Below are 18,610 nucleotides of genomic sequence, written 5' to 3'. Positions count from 1 at the left end.
CCAAAATCATGTGACTGTCAAGCCAACTTCTTAACAATACAACCCTGTCCACACCTATTACACACACACACACGTACTGTGCTGGTGTTATGTAAAAAGCTCCCAGCACACTGTGAAGCGGCTGGCATTAGGAAGGGCATCCAACCATAGAAACAATGCCAAAACAGACAGCTCTCCAGCTCCTGTCAAACCATCCAAGCCATACCAGCATGGAACATAGATGTTAAATGATGCTGATGATGACACACTCGTATGTGTCTGTATACACACACACACACACACACACATGGTGTTGAAATGATAAGGTGTTTGTTCCAGCTTTCCAGGTTCTGAGTTTGAATCCCATCTAAACTGACTTTACTTTTCTGCCTTTTAGAATCAATAAAAGAAAGACAGTAGATGAGCAGAATGTGAGGGTTTCAGCTAAATTCAAATCCTGCTTCCTATTGCTACAGGTTATAAAATTTAAAAAAGGGGCCTTTCAGAAGTCTAAACAAAATTGGTGATAAGTTTGGAAAAATCCTTAAGCGAGTGCCCAAATATTTCAGATGACATACCAGCTGCCAAGAGAAGATATCAAGGCCTCAAAGAAGACCATAAGACATCATCACAATCTTTATATATCCTGCTACATTTCACATGGAATTTTTGGTCTTCTAAAGTCATTTTGGTTGTATAAGTCAATCTGCCTTTTTTTTGTCTGTAAATTTTGGTCTGAAAATTTCAACTTTTATACCAGAAAATATCATGCATACGCACTCACATATGCATGCATACAAATCTACACATGTACACATAAAATGTATTGACATTCATATTGCAAATGCTGCAAGTATATATTGAATCTATATGCCTGGCCTTTACAAAATGTCAACATCCATTGTCTGTCCACATAATAGCTACCACTTCAAATACTGTCCACATAAGTATGTTAACGCTTTAGCATTCAGATTACTTTGTCAAATGTAATACTTATTTATTCACACTGTTTTCAATTAATCATGCAATTATCTTGTATCTTTGAGATTTCAGTGATGTGATTGTATATTTTTAAAAAGCATGGAAGGCGGACGTTAAGCGATGATGAATGATATTGTAGAATAGGTGCGAGAGGCCAAATCTGGCCGCTTTGAACATAAAGCAAAGCAGAATATTTGGGCCAGTTATGACCAGTTAAATGCAAAAGAGTTAAACCTGAAACTTATAAAGCTGGGTGGTGGTTGATCAAAAGTATTTTAGTCATGACCATCTCCTCTTTTGTTTTTTTTTTTTAAGGAAGGTAAAGGTGTGTGTGTGTTCCCTCATCTTCACATCATGTGGTAACTGTAAAATGATTATCACTGTCCTACAAGCATTTCCAATATTCTGCAAGAACATTTCCAGCCATGGGGAAATCCTACCTTCCTTGTAAACAAGAGGGTAGGTGACAGAAAAGGGCATCTGGACATAGAAAATTTGTCTCAACAAATTCCATCTGACCCATGCAAGGATAGAAAAGTGGACATTAAATGATGTAAAATAGAATTCAGGGGATTTGGTTGCTATTTCTAGCAGGCTGAACAATCATGCAAAAGCTCCTACATTGGCTGGGCAGCTGTTTCTAGTAGAGCTAATAAAAGAATCAAATAAGAATGGATAAAAATTAATATTTTTTCCAGCTTTAAAACTATGAAGATATGAAATGTTGAAGATGGCACCTGCTTGACGCCAACCATTCCTTCTAATTCCACATCTCCAGGTCATTTAGGAAATGTTACATCAAGATAATTCAGACATAGCAGAATTACATACTTCAAATAAGACTGAAATGCTATTTATTTCAGGAAATAGAAAGCCAAAAGAGGGTGACCTTTGACCAGCTATCTATGCAGGACAGATGACGGCCTCTACATGACCTTTTGATCAGCTAAGCCGCAGCCAGATTTTCCTCAAATCACAAAGCCTTCCAATTTAGAATAAGGAAGACATTGGGTAATGCAGTCCTACCTACACTATGTCTGAATAAGAAGAAGTAATGGTCATGGGTGGAAAGTTTTTGATCATAAGCCCTTTTAATCAGAGCAGAGCTAGAGCCTAATCAATAATAATGTTTTCACATTTTGGTACAAGACCATCAATTTCAGGAGAGGGATTAAGTCAATTACACTGACCCCAGTGAACAACTGGTATTTATTTTACTGACCCTGAAGGGATAAAAAGTAAAGTCGACCATGGTGGAATTTGAACTCAGAACATAAAGATGGGCAAAATACTGCTAAACATTTTGCCAGCTTGCCAACTTAGCCTAATCAATAATAATGACAACTAATCAAATTTAATTTCAGTAAACATAATAATGACCATATAAGATTTATCTCTCTGTATGGGACCCTGGATAAGTGTCATCTACTAAAGCTTCAAACCAATCAATGCCCTGTGAGTGCAACTGAAAGACAGAAACTACTTGTAGTCCATCATGTGTGAATGTTTACATTCCTCGTCTCATGAAAATATTCAGTAAAAAAACAGACATATTTGTTGACATTTTTTTTTTGCAAAGTTTAACATAGGCCTTCCATGCTGGCATGGGGGGACGGTTTGACAGAAGCCAGCTAAGGAGAAGCCTGCACCAGACTTTTGTGACTGTATTGGCAGGATTTTTACAGCTGGATGCCCTTCCTAATGCCAACCACCCAGCAGAGTGGACTTAGTGCTTTTTACGTGGCACAAGCACAGGTGAGGTCAGTTTTCACAAGTTTTTACAGCTGAATGCTCTTCCAAGCGCCAACCACTTTACAGTGTAAACCAGATGCTTTTTAAGTGGTATCTGCACTGACAGGGTTACCAAATAACTTGCAAGACAAAATTTTTTGAGAGAGGATGGGGCAAAAAAAAATCATCTTCTAACTCTGCATTTTGAAAGCAACTGAAGCAAAAAAAAAAAAAGAAAACTCTTATTTGAAAAACAAGTAAAGGATAGGTGACAAGAAAGGGATCTGGCTGTAAAACAATACCTCAATAATGTGTTCAGCACACAAATGTAATGGTTTGGTTAATATTATCAGACAAACAATTCAAGTATGAATGTAGAATTATTCGGAAACAACCTTAAAATTTGAAGCAAACTTTCAAACTTGCTTAACCATTTAACATTTAAACTGACCATATCCTACCCAAATATTCTACTTGATTTATGTTCAAACTGGCCAATGTAGCTGGCCTCTCACACCAATCCTACAATGTCATCCTAAACATAATCATCTTCAAAATATTGAAGCCATGAGATAATGGATGATTAATTCAAAACAGTATGAATAAATAAGCATTACATTTGACAGAGTAATCTGAATGCTAAGTAGCTAAGTTATTATCTCTTGGTTTGTAGAAATACCACCCCCAAATCCTTTGAGGTTTACCTAGATTGTAGGCCAGCCATGGGCAAAATGTGATCCCTGGGACTTTCTGAATAGCACGCTTAACAAAAATCACCTTGAATTTTTTTTTTTTTTGAGTAGTGCAGCTTGCCTGATGATGAGCTGTGTTTCATCTGACCCCCTCTTCTAGAAAAAGGTTGCCCATGCTCGTGTAATATGAGGTAGACTTGACTGCTGTTTCTGAAAGCTGGAGCAACCACATGGAAGTTTCTTCATTGCTTAGTTAACATTATTTTAAGAATGAAAGCGGGTGAAAAATCAAACCAAACTGTGCATGATTTTCTGAAATAGGTGGTTTACAGTTAGAAACATTTTCCTAGATGCCAACCACCCAACTGTAAAATTGAGAAACAAGTAGTTTCATTTCTGCCAAGTTGTTAATAGAATGTGTACTATTATACCTAGCTCAATACAGTGCTTCCAAAAGGATTGATTTTAATATTCATCTACATGAAAGGCAAAATTACAAGCATTCAGTGAAGGTTTGGATGGAGTTTTGTGTTACATAGGGTTATTTTTAAGCAGATATTGGTTTCAAAAAAACAACTTTCAGTTGTCAGCTCTACATTTTTAAATGGTGTGACTACCCTCTCAGTTATTTGAAGGAAAATAGATCCTACAAAGAAACACAAGTACTTTAGGACACTTTTCTATTCATCACTATCATTCCAATGTCCAGTTTTCCATGCTTGCATGGATCAGATGGAATTCGTTGAAGTAGATTTTCTACAGCCAGATGCCCTTCCTGTTGGTGGCCCTCACTTGTTTCCAAGCAAGGTAACAGTTCCCCTTGACTGAATACTTTTCCAAAGAAACTTGAAACAAACAACACTGTTTCTGTGATGGTGACACTCATTTACAACTATCACAGGATAACAAGACAAGGACACGGGGACACACAAATATCTCTCAACTGTTCAATCCAATAAGTTGTAAACAGGTAACATAGGGTATATAGTTCAACTCTATTAAACCATAGAGACTCTGATAATTGATCAGCATAGGTACAAGGTCTCAAATTAGGTGGGAAGAACATATAACCAATTAGATCAACTCAGTATTCAACTGGTAATTATTTTATTGGCCCTACATAGATAAAAAGCAAAGTCAAGGAAGACTGGGTTTGAACTTAGAACTTAAAGGCATGCAACTAAATACTGCAAAGTGTTTTATCCTTCACATTATTGATTTTACTAATTTACCTTTTTAATTGTTTCTAACATAAGCAAAGGCCACAAATTAGGCAATGGAATTACTTGATTTGTCCTTCATTTTATTGACCCCAGAAGAATGAAAGCAAAACTGCCAAGCTAACCTTGGTGGGATTTGAAATCAGAATATAAAGTATCAAAACAAATACCACATTTTGTCCAGTGCTCAAATGATTGTCAATCTTGTTTCATCAATTTTTAGCAGTGAGCTTTAAACTTCCTTTGGTCTTGGACATAGTAATGGGAAACTGCTTTAGAAAACTCATTACTAGACTATGCATCCCGGCTGAAGCCAATAGGGATCCCTGATTAGGAACTGTCATACAACTATACATGTCCACTTCACAATGGCAGATGCCAACTTACATTATACACTGAACAGAAGTTTTCAGCACTTAGCTATTAATATATGGAACACACCTGTGGAGGCTAACATTTTTCATTTTCAATACAGTGAATCATTGATGAGCCTGTTGGACACTCCACTTAAGGTTATACATTTAATGAAGCTATTATTCGGAATAGATGTAAAATATTGGCTTTTGAACTAGATAAAAAGGCCTCAAATTTTGGGAAAGGGCGTGGTCAATTCTGATTAACTCCCAGTACAAATGTTATTGACTGACAGAAGGAAGAAAGCCAAAGTTGACTTTGGCTAGAATCAAAACCAGAACATAAAGAAGTGTAACTATATACTAAAAGGCAGGAGTCCCTAACACCAGGTCACAGAACAGTACTAAGCCATGGCTCATTTGGTACTGGACCACACAAAAAGAAGTTTTAACATTTTATTTCTATTTTATTGATTATCACAATCTGTAGGGTGGTTTTGCATTATATATGTAATAATTAAATTAAATATTATGCACTTTATTATGTTTTGTGTGATCCCCCTGGTCTGTGAAAAAATTGTCTTGCATGAAACCAGTCTGTGATGCAAAAAAGGTTGGGGATGTAATATGTTAATTTGTATCGCAGACACAAGGCCAAAAACTTGAGAGAAATATAGTCAATTACACAGACAGAAGTCTGTATACCTGGTCCTTATTTTATCAACCCCCGGTCTTAGCATGATCTGAACTTAAAAAACAGCAATGCATTTTGTCCAACACAGATCATTCTTCTGGTCCACTGCTCTTAGGCATTTAAAAAATAACCACGTCACACTGCAAAAGGTTTTTAATTAAATATTAATATGTTAGCCAAATACAACTTCACAATCATTAATATAAGCATTTTAACATTTATCCTTTCATCTTCTTCAATATTTGGCTAGACTGCTGAGAATAAAAGCTTACATAATTATTCTCTTCAAATTTTTATTTTATTCAGAGTTAATTTCCTGCTAACTGCAACAATTTAAGGCTAGTGTATATGCATATGTATGTGTGTATATATACATACACACACATGCATGTATGCACATACACAGGGCTAATTCTAAATTGTTTCTTTGGCTATCATTTGATAGAACTAGGTGAAATTAAATGAGCAGCTAATAACACATCCTATACCTCTACAGTTTACTTTTTTTTTTCCCACAAGCACACAACACTTGATAGATCTAATCTACTGCCTTACTTCCGCTCAGAATTTTAGGCTCATATTCCATCATACAAAGCAGGTCGTTTGTCAGAATTACACTTCTCATACAACAACAAATAACCAACATTTCAGATAGGAGAGAAGTTTCCAGAACCTTTAATACACTTATCAAAGGATAGAGGTTCTGTAAAATGCTTGAAACCTTTAAGAGTTTTCAGCCCCTAAAAATAAGCAGGTCCTCATTATGAACACTCAATCCAAATGTTCCCTAAATAATTTGTTCTTTGAACTAGAGAAAAATCAGCAACACTTATGATATATGTATATAAATATATATTATATATATATATATATATATATATATATATATATATATATATATATGTGTGTGTGTGTCTGTGTTTGCCACCACCCCATCAAAGCTTGACAACCTGTGTTGGTGTGTTTATGTCCCTGTAACTTAACGGATTGGTAAAAGAGACCAATAGAATAAGTACTAGGCTTTAAAAAGATAAGTCCTGGGGGTTGATCTGTTTGACTAAAACCCTTCAAGGTGGTGCTCCAGCATGGCCATAGTCAAATGACTGAAACAAGTAAAAGAATAAAATATATATAGAGAGAGGGGGGCGATAGAGAGAGAGAGAGAGAGGGGCGATAGAGAGAGAGAGAGAGGGGGGCGATAGAGAGAGAGAGAGAGAGGGGAGACACACACAAACTATTCATACATGAAGGCGGATCTTAAATAACGATGATGAAGTGTGTGTGAATGAAGGTCATTGTCTTGGCATCTCACATTTGTCATCATCATTCAATGGGTGTGGTTCAGTTGCATCCTTCTGGCCATTGTTCTGTTTGGAAAACTAAGGGCAACATTACTTGCTTGGAAACACTTGAGGGTTGGCAATGGGAAGAGCATGAAGCCTTGGGAAATGTTACAACAAACTTTGTGTGACACATGCAAAGCATGGAAAATTAATTGTATCTTATAAGTCAGGCAGGGGATTTGGCTGACCTACAATCTAGGTAAACCTCAAAGGATTTGGGGGTGGTATTTCTACAAACCAAGAGATAATAACTTAGCTACTTAGCATTCAGATTACTCTGTCAAATGTAATGCTTATTTATTCACACTGTTTTAAATTAATCATCATTTGATGATGATTATGTTGAGGATGACATTGTAGGATAGGTGTGAGAGGCCAGTTTGAACATAAATCAAGTAGAATATTTGGGTAGGATATGGTCAGTTTAAATGTTAAATGGTTAAGATACAATTGTATACAATTGTATCTTATAAGTTGTTGTTTACATGGTTCAGTGTATGAATAACATGAATTCCAGGAGGTTGTGAAAACATCTGGTTTACACACCAGTTTGTTGTGACATGGTGTACAAAGTGACTGCAACGACTGGACACATGTTAGAAATGGTGAAGTAACATCAGCTGATACTGGGACTGAGAGGATACGAGATAGATTATGACGAAGCTACAACACTATGAATTAACAATGTAGAATGACTAGAGAACAAAACCAATCCTATAGATCTGTACAGCCTCCTATCAACATAGAAAATGTAAATAACTGATGATGATGATTTTGATCAGGAGGAGGAGGAGACTAGTATTGTTCTAGCATCATCTAATGTTGGTTTCTTTTATATTGCTACCCATTACAAATCTGAACTATTGGATCATGTAACCTTCGTACAACAAACATTGTGTTGTGTCTCCAAGGCCAAATACACAAGTGTGTCTCAATGTCAGTGGTTGACAACAGGCCCCACTGTTTGACAGTTGAATGCATAGCATTAGCAAGGACATCAATTGTTCAATGAAGAAGTTTCTAAATGGTTACTCAACATGCTGGAAATAGCAGCCAAAAAACTCTCAAATCATATCCAACTGTCTTGAACTAGTAAAAGACATTAGATCTAGCTGTTGGGGGTGCTTGTCTCCCCCTTCGTAAATATAAGGACACAGGAAATGTGTCAAAGCCGACAGGAAGCGTCGATGCTTCCTAGGGCTAAATAGCGGTGGTGTGATTTCCTTTACGGGACTGTCACGTTAAGTTGACAGTATACAACCGCTCTATAAAAAGATGGGATGATCACAATTGAAATACATTTCATCACAGGTTTGGCTCATCAGGACTGACCTGTGATGAAACAACATTTGTTTTATCACTGGTCTAAACAACATTTAATTCCAATACTATATAAATGTACTAACTTGCCCACATTGGGGTGTTATGCCTGTTTAAATACAACTGAACAATGCCTCATTATTTTAATTAAGAAAGCCTCATTATTGTAATTAATTAAAGCCTAATTCTGCATTGCTTTTTTTCTCTAAAATGTCATTGTGTCCAACACATGCCAGCACTGAAACAGATTTAAATGATGAGGAAAAGAAGGAACCTTTCCATGGTTACTTGATCTAAAGAAATAGCAGCCATATCTCCCTTAAATCACTCACTACTGTCTTAAAAAGTGACACATTACATTAATTTAGTCCTGGATATACAATATCTGTTAAAAAGAACAAAAATCAGGTAGAGAAAATCTATCTGATACAAGTACCAATTTTGGCAAACTTTAGTAAAACAATATCTGAGACATGGCTAGAATTTCATCAGCTGACAACTTCAATAATTTGAGAGATACAATATCTAAGATTGAATATATTTGTGGTAGCTACAGCCAACCACTACTAATGCATCCCAGGGTATCCATACTCTCTCCTGCATCAAACTAATTAACTTTGCTCATATGAACAAACAAGAGAGTCACAGTGATTTGATTGCGTGCCAGAAATAGCAGTCAAATCTCCTTAAAAATCAAATTATGTGTTAAACGAAAAAAAGGTGAGAGCTTGCAACAGGAAGGGCATCTGGACATAGAAAATTTGCCTCAATAAAACTGTCTGACCCATGCGAGCATGGAAGAGTAGACATTAAATCAATGACAGTGATTATATCTCTTTACTCTCTTTTACTTGTTTCAGTCATTTGACTGCGGCCATGCTGGAGCACCGCCTTTAGTCGAGCAAATCGACCCCGGGACTTATTCTGTGTAAGCCCAGTACTTATTCTATCGGTCTCTTTTGCCGTACCGCTAAGTGACGGGGACATAAACACACCAGCATTGGTTGTCAAGCAATGCTAGGGGGACAAACACAGACACACAAACATATACACACACATATATATATATATACATATATACGACAGGCTTCTTTCAGTTTCCGTCTACCAAATCCACTCACAAGGCATTGGTTGGCCCGGGGCTATAGCAGAAGACACTTGCCCAAGATGCCACGCAGTGGGACTGAACCCAGAAAAATACCATTTAATATACACAACTTACAAAAGAGCTACTAAAAGTTTCATGCTGTAGGTATACTATAAATTAGCAGATTTATATAACATGCCATGAATCACCAAGCAATTTTTCAGGCTTAGTGGATATTGTTAGATGCATTAAAAAACCAAGATGCTGGTCTTTGAGAAAACCTGAAGAAAAAAAAGAGAACCGAAGCAAAGTGCAAAGAAGGATGATGCGAAAATGGAACAAAGAAAGAAAAAAAAAGAAAACCAAGATCAAATCACACAGATGTCTTTGCACGCTTGTGTGATGTTATTTTACTAAGGTGTTTAATTGTGTTCCATATCTATCATGCAGACTAATGCCACAGCTTTAATTATCCTAAAGTAATGGTGACTACCAAGTTCTTTGCAGTATTATGCCCCAGATTAGACAACCAGTATGCATTATATACACATGCCTAAATACCTCCTCTCTCTATCTTACTTTATACATGTGTGTGTGTGTATTTATCTACATGTATATACACATTCGTATCTGTACAAGTGCATATGAGTTATGTGAGTGTATTCCTTTCTGTGTGTTTACATTAAATTACTAAGCTAATTAGCAGATACTGAACACCCCCACTCTGCCACCAATGTTTTGTCATCCTTATAGCAGGGAACTTATTCACATTATCTGAAGTGGGTCACTCACTACATTCACACCAAAGACTGTAGTTCAAAAGACAAAAGCCATCCACCTGACAAAGCAAGTCATCAATTACACCAGCACCTTCCTTCTCTCACTTCTTCATCATCACCATCATTTACTGTCCGCTTTCCATGCTGGCATGGGTTGGACGGTTTGACTGAGAACTGGTAGGCCAGATGAAAGGGGGGTTGCACCAGGTTCCTATCTGATTTGGCAAGGTTTCTACAGCTGAATGCCCTTCTTAATGCCAACCACTCCGAGAATATAATGGGTGTTTTTTACATGCCACCGACACAGGTCCCATTGATCTGACACCGGCATCGGTCATGACTACAGCCTCACTTGGCTTGGCAGGTCTACACAAGCATAGTATATCACCTGTCACTGCCTCCATCAGGCCCAACGCTTGAACGGTGCTTCTTATGATTATTAAAACCGCTGCTTCTCTGAATTTTGTTGAATACATTACAAAGCTCACAAGTAAACTTACACAGTATATGAGAACCATTGAGTGAGTCTCAATGCACTGGCTGAAATTGCTGAAAATAGCAACTAGATATCCCTCAAATGACAACTACTACCTTACTAGAAAGGCTAAATCACAGTTCCTAAATAGCCTGTAGTTGAAAAGAAAAAGGAACTACTTTAGCATGCAGTCTCTCACAGTATTGTGTCTGTAGCTTACGCTGTGAAATTACCTCATTTTGGTTAGGGTTTAGAGTTAGATTGCAAGGTTAAGTGTAAACTGGACAGGTAGCATACATACTGAAGTGGCACCAAGACAACGTTGATATAGATGGAACACTTGATTATATGTCTGCCGGATTAGAGTTGAGCCAGGGCTAAAACAGCAACAGACACCTGCACAGTGCATTCTTTCTTCTTCATCTCACCTTTTGATGTCTCGCTAAAACATTTCTCCTTTTCTTATTCTAACCCTACTCCCCCCCACCCCTTCCACCTCCCAGAACAATTGCTTACTTAACACACCAGACAGTGTTTAGCCAATAAAGACAGGATTAATTTAGTTTATCACCTCCTCCTATTCTTTTCTTTCTAAACCCTAAGAATAATCTTAGGATAGTGATTACACACACACACAAACATATGTATATAATCCTCTCCATTTCTTTTAAGCACTCTAAGACAGACATGTAGCTGTCATCATACTTCACAGGTTTCCATTGTGACTGAGGATAACTTTCCTACGCCAGTGCATGTGCCCATGCGACTAATGTGTGTTTATGTACGTGTTAAATGGATATGTGAAAGACAACAGGAGAAAGAAAGGAATCAGTTTCGTTTTTTCTTCTTTTTTAAATAGATCTGATTGTGTAGACCTATAATCAAAGACATTCCATCCATGATCGTCCCATCTTTTCTCATACATAGAATAGATGAAACTTAGCGGGTATGATGAGGTTTGATTGCTATTTCTAGCCAATCGTGCAACCACGTAGAGACCCCTTCGATGACTCATATGTAGAGACTAAATGCTTCACACAAGTCCAACACCTGTAAATCATTCAATTAAATTAAATCCAAGAAAGATAAGGCATGAACCTTACAACAGGTTCATGCATGCCGAGCCCACAGATGACAAAAGGCAGAACCTAGCAATACATGAAAATTTCTTAAATAGGTATGAAACCAGATGGGGTATGAGGGGAGTTTGTGACGTTCATACCTATGGCTTTTCTGAGTTGTTTTTAATGAAAAACATAGATATATGAATGTCGTAAGCACATGGGATGCGAAACAGGCATAGCTGGGATTTGAAACCATATCAGATTCACTGCTGCACCACATGTAGTTGATATCTCCATCTCCGATCACACTATCAGCGTTCATGTCGTAACTGTTAGGACAAAGCTTCTGCGAGTTCCAAACTGTCAAAATGTTTTCCTTTTACGACAAGCAACAACCTGTTTGGATCATTTGAGAAGTAATGGTAGACATGACCAGTCGTCCCTCAATCCCCAACAGCTCTGCCTTTATCCATTACTACAATGCAATGAAAGAAGAGTTTATGCAAGTGTGATTTGAACCTAGATCTGTATGACACCAAGTGTACACCGTTTAAGCTTCCTATCTTATCATCTTTGTTTTTTAAGCTAAAACCTCATTAGAATTAGAGAATTTGCAGCTGCTTTATGCGTATTTTTTAATATGTTTGCCCAAAATGATATGAAAAATTTCTCTTAAATATACATATAAATATGCTTTGTATTTGAAGTATATAAATTAATATATTATTGGCATTTGTAATAATATTCATAACCTCCTTAAATTTAAAGAGTATTTTAAACTGCCAGAAAAGTGAAACCATACAATTACTTAATGCTTTCATTATTGAATATACACATTTCATAATTTTTTTTAAAGTAACAGAGCCAAGCTATTACATTATATACGTATTCTTTTCCTCTGAATTGAGATTCCTTATTTTAAAGTACTTTTTACACTGTTTGACTTTTACTTCTTTTTTTTTGTTACAGATCCTGTATCGCTGATATTTAACATATAAAACCACTTAAAACAGCATTTCTTTAAAGGCATTGTATATATATATATATATATATATATATATATATAAAGTTCATGGGTGGGGTTAAAAATCCACACTGAAGCAACAAGCTCTGTGGTTTTCTGTCACATACTACTAAATGATTTTGTAGATAGGTACAAGGCCAGGAGATAGCGTGGAATGGAGGGAGACAGTCAATTATATCTATCAACATCAGTGTTGAGTCACAAACAAGCTTACAAGTTGATCCAAGAAGGATGAAGGGCAAAGTCGACTTTGAACAGAGATACAATGAAATACAAAGTTATTTTATTTTGTCCGATGCTCTTCCAATTCTGACATTTAATAACAAAGAATTCCTTTATGCAGGGCCCCATATAAGAATTTAATCAGATGGGTGCAGAAATTCTTTCGAATCCCTTTTCATGCAGTGTACGTAGTTTTCGACATTTACAAATATTTTCTGAGATTCCTGAAAATTCTTGAGCCTCCAACAACTTCTTCCTTTTCCACAACCTGGCACAGAGTCCCATATATTTAAGGTAGAAGATAAGGGATATTAATGAGCTTCTCATGTTATTTTTGTTGTTTAGGCCTAGGTCAATAGGCAGACATAATCAAAAATGTTCTAGCCGTGACCCCTTCCCATTTCTTAGGCAGTATTCCAAAGACTATCTTTCCTTTAATTAAAATGGCAGGGTATCGTTTAAAAGATATTTAGCTGCTCCTTTCTACCTGGTTGAAAGACTGCACAGAGGTTCACAAATCGGCTTGAGTTTTCAATAGCATTAACAGCCAACAGAATTGAATAACAGCTTGAAGCAGAATTTGAGACCACATTGCGGTCAGGGTTTGGCGAGAGTACAAAACTCCGACTGGGATGGGTACGATAGAATATATATGAAAGTCGAAAAAAGCAAAATAAGGTAATAAGTTAGATACGGTGACATATCTCGTACACTAAGCTTGATATACCAAAGTTATTAGAATAAGAAAAAAAATTAGTAAAAACAACAGGGTCTTGGTAGCTGTCACATATCATAAGGACGCAAACTTTTAAGCTCAGCCCCCCACCTTTTTTTTTTCTTTTCTGTTTTGTAGTTTTATTAGTCCACTCGGCAGAATATACTTTATTGTCTCGCCGACATTTTGAACTGAAAAGGCACAGAGCCAGAATAAAATACTACATGACATCCAGTCCGACGCTCTAACATTTCCGCCAATCCACCACCTAGGAATGGTATTTTAATTTATCGATCCCGAAAGGATAAAAGGCAAAAATTGACTTCGGAGGGAAGATGAAACAAATACCCCAAGGCATTTTAAACCGAAAGCTCTTAACGATTTGCATGCCTAAGCAAGTCACAGCGATTCCAGCTGGGAATCAAAACCAATCTGCAGAATTGGTCCAGTGATAAATTACTGCTGCATCATATTTTATTGGTAATTAATTATGTCTGATATTCTCAGATAAGTAGGAATTAAAAAAAAAGTAAAAAGACGGTGGATTACCAAAATTGTTAGAGCGTCGGCCAAAATTACCTTGCGGTATTACTTCCGGCTCTTTACATTCTGATTTCAAATCTCGGTATCGATAAAATAAAGTATCACTCATGTAGTGGGGAGACCTAATCGACTGTCGGCCTGTGTCAAAAGACAGTGTACCCGTCTAAATATGGGGCTCCGGCAAGTGAAACACCGGTTGGAGTATACTGCCGTTGCATCAACATTATCGATCTGTAACAGTCAATATCATATTGCCAACACTAAGCATTCTATAAAAAAAAACGACCCCATTAAATGAAGGGATAAGGCAAATGAAATGTACAGCCAAGAGAGACAAGCTTAAACCTGTATGTGTGTGTATACACACACACGAGATAGTTTTAATACATATGAAAAATATATAATTTCTGGCGTGCGTGTGTGTGTATATATATATACACACATATAATTTCTGGTGTGTGTGTATATATATTATATATATATGTACACACACACACACACTTTTTCAGACTAAATAACCTCACTGTTGATTTAAACAGTGTAAATTTAATAGTGAAAGCATTCTTCAGATCTAGATGGGAGATAAAGATTTCCATATCGTTACGAACACTTTAGCATAATGGAAAATTATGATGGCCCGAGGAAGAGTTAATGCAAGCGGCGAGACCGATGCATTTCCAAGAAACTTAGCCACCACCACCGTCATGCAACACTGACGGTGTCAAAGATAGGTTTCGACTGAAATTTTCCATAATAGCGATTTCGAGTTGCACCATGCCTGACATTTATACGGAAGAAGGAAATGGATGATGAGATATTCGTGCCTTTCTCCTAAGTTCTTAATGTGAGACTGCTACATTCGGAAATTGAAACCGAATAGGCGGAGTCGATGCGCGTAGACGCGAACCACTCTCTTTATTGCAGGCGCACTCACTGTATTATCCATACATAAGAAAACCCTAAAAGCATATGCCATAAACTAGGTTTCGATTCCCACCTGAATTGGAAGCACTCCTTACATAGCTAAATGTATTTATGAAATATAATGAACATTACAACTTCTATAGAAAGAAAAAGAAACGAATAAAAAGCAATCTCTGGCTTCATGGCGAACGAAGCATGAGAACAATAATACTACTCAATATGTGTAATCTAGATATGGATTTAGTAATAACTTTATATATCATAGAAAGGCGAAAATATGTCACGAATGCTAGTTAGTCAGCATGTGATAACAAGAGGTATGATGAAAGGATTTGCATTTGTCATGGAATATGTCGAAACAAAACCATGTCAAACAAAGATTGTAATATCAGCCACGAGACACACACACAGATACATAAGCAGACACACATGAGCGAACGATGACAATCTGTACACGGTCGCTCGATCTGCTAGAAACAGTAGTCGGATGTCCCTCAAACCACACCCAAACCATTCAATAAAAAGTGAAAGACACATTGAATGAATGCAATCCCAGACGCACTTATATCCGAATAAAAAATAATAAAATAATAAAACAAGTTTGTCACGGTCGGACTACTTTTAATCATAAATCTATATTCAGTGTTGACCTGGTGTTAAACAATATTCATAGATCCATATTGTCAGATACGGGTGGCTGATATCATAAATGCATTGCTTATTAGTTTCATTATAACACGGAATTAGGGGAAATAAAGCTGATGCTAATTTAATGAGAAGAATCCAGGATGGAAAACTAGGTTCTCACTAAACCAAGATTCCTTCCCTCATTATTATTACACTAGTATAACAAAAATTTGTCCGATTATAAAATATCAAGACAAAACCCATCCAAACTCCTGTCTTCGCTCGCTCGCTTTCTCATATAAACACATGTGTATGTGAAGCATCCAATATAAAATACATTATTGATATGCGACATGTTTATAACACAAACGTAACTACAGATAAATTGCATAAATATTGTATAATTCTGTGTGTGTGTGTGTGTGTGCGCGCGCGCGCGTATGTGTGTGTATATATATATATAGAGGGAAATACTTCTCATCCCGTATTTTAAGCACTGTAGATAATATATATAATTATATATAGATGCACATACACACACACATATAATCTGACAAAATGATGATGATGATATATATACATACACATATATAGACAAACACACACACATATATATACACACATATACATATATATATATATACACACATATACATATATATATATATATACACACATATACATATATATATATATACACACATATATATATATATACACACATATATATATATATACACACATATATATATATATATACACACATATACATATATATATATATACACACATATATATATATACACACACACACATATATATATATACACACACACACACATATATATATATATATATATATATATACACACATATATATATATACACATATATATATATATACACACACATATATATATATATATACATAGGCGGAGGTATATATGTATACACATATATATTGTATAATGTACAGGCACACACGCACGTCAGTGCTCGTGTGTGTGTGTATGTATGTATGAATATATATATAAATATATATGGTTATAAGTTCAGTTAAATTACATGAGGTACAGTGTAAAATAGAATATGAATTTTAAAAGGTGTATATGAACGATATGAAAAAGATGGAACGATACGAAAACAAAAGAGAAACCCCAAAAACCAAACACTAACCTTGTCTTTGGAAAAGAATTGCATGAATCCAATTCTTCCTGCCGCCATTTTGAAGTTGCGTCGTGACCTTTGACGTCCGACTTCCTGCCGAAAACACCGGAATGTCGTTGTGATGAGATGCAGTTTTGTGTAAACACAGAAGGAAGCTTGTTGTTTACGTGTTGTAACCACGGCTTAGCTTCTTCTTCACTTTATTATTATTATATTTTTATTTGTTTTTTTTGTTTTGTTTTTTTTTTGCGGGGTTAGTCATATGGCTAAGAACAAAGCATAAAGAAAATCCGTAGATATTCGAAGAGACTCGTGATTGTATCTCTGTTGACAGGGAAGAAATATACCTAGTTAATAATAAAATTAGTAATATATTTACTAATATATTAAAGAAAGTAATTTGAATATTTCAGATGGGATAGAAGTTTTCTTAGAAAAATCAGGGTTAATATTGTTGATCACTCTTCCAAAGCTGGTCATGCTCGAACAGATCTATTTATGGAAGGTATTCCATCGATGACCATCTCGTCTATCTTGCATTACATTAACTAATATACTCCCCGCCTTATTAATTTTTTTCCGAATAGGACAATTTGAGGAAGATTATTGGCTGTTATTTCTAGCAAGCCAAGCGGTCGCGTTGAGGATGCCACGCTGGAGGTTGTATTAAATGTGTTGTTTGGTGGCGATGTACTATTCGTGTTGGTCTTTCATTACGGTATTTGTTTATTTCTCTAAGAACGTTCATTCGTGTGACAGTTTACTCTACAGTCATACGGTGGCTGATGATATATTTTTGATAACAAACAGAAATAAACACGCATTTCGTGAAATTAAAAATATTTTGTTTCGTTTATTTATACAAGTTTGTCGCAGTTGTTTTTCTTTTTCGCAAGTTAAATTATCATTAATGTCATGATGATGATGGTGACAAAAATAATAAATAATAATTTATTTCTTTATTGCCCACAAGGGGCTAAACATAGAGGGGACAAACAGGAACACAAGTATTAAGTCGATTACATCGACCCCAGTGATTAACTGGTACTTATTTATAATAATAACAATAATTTTTAACGTTTCTCAGCCAATAAAGTGTTAGCTTATTGTCATGAGGAAAGTATGCTAAATGAGTATACGCTATTTGTCCCGCGTGCGACTTAGTGAGTTGTGAAACTTCGATTAAATGAGATTGTCCAAATAATTAACAAAGAAAACTCCTTCTACAAACAAGGGAGATAAGTCTAGTAAGATCAGTTGATCGAAATTTTAGGGTAACGTTGGCAATGCAGATCGGATCTGTAAAGCCAACTTCTAAATCTAATATTTAAAACCAACTGGTTGGGGAAATCAAGGAACATGTTCCAGTCTTATAAGGCCACCTCAGCGAAGCGTATCTGCTCAATTGGCAATGATCAATACATAACACATATAGAAGTAGGAAGAAACTCTAGGGAGAGCTGAACAGCAAGTCTTCAGAGAAGGTCTCTTCATACATGTGTGTGCATATACAGACAGACAGACAAACAAACAGATAGAAAGAGAGAGAGATAAAGTCAGTGGAAAATATCATGGGAAGCCTTCTAAATACAAATACAGTAGAGCCTCACATATAGTGCCGCTTTAAGGTGTGGGTCCTCTGATCAGTTGCCCTTAGACCCCACTGATTT

At 36.2% G+C, this 18,610-nt stretch overlaps 1 protein-coding gene across 4 annotated transcripts in view; it reads right to left on the bottom strand.

Annotated features, from left to right (window-relative positions):
• The window catches only part of LOC115220360 (MOB kinase activator 3B), a 98,314-nt gene extending 81,101 nt beyond the window's left edge, over nucleotides 1–17,213 (bottom strand). For 3 of the 4 annotated variants that reach the window (XR_005002403.1, XR_005002405.1, XM_029790469.2), the window contains exon 1: nucleotides 16,950–17,212. Coding sequence is in view for 2 of the 4 variants with exons in the window: in XM_029790469.2 (XP_029646329.1) it covers nucleotides 16,950–16,997 (48 nt within the window). In the remaining 2 variants the exon portion in view is untranslated. Of the gene's footprint in view, nucleotides 1–16,949 lie in introns of all 4 variants that reach the window. The other variant, XM_029790470.2, reaches the window with a different exon arrangement.
• Between the last annotated feature and the right edge of the window lie 1,397 nt (nucleotides 17,214–18,610).

The sequence above is a fragment of the Octopus sinensis genome, linkage group LG16, assembly GCF_006345805.1.
Source record: "Octopus sinensis linkage group LG16, ASM634580v1, whole genome shotgun sequence".
Classification (NCBI taxonomy): domain Eukaryota; kingdom Metazoa; phylum Mollusca; class Cephalopoda; order Octopoda; family Octopodidae; genus Octopus; species Octopus sinensis.
This window is presented reverse-complemented; position numbering and strand designations above follow the sequence as displayed.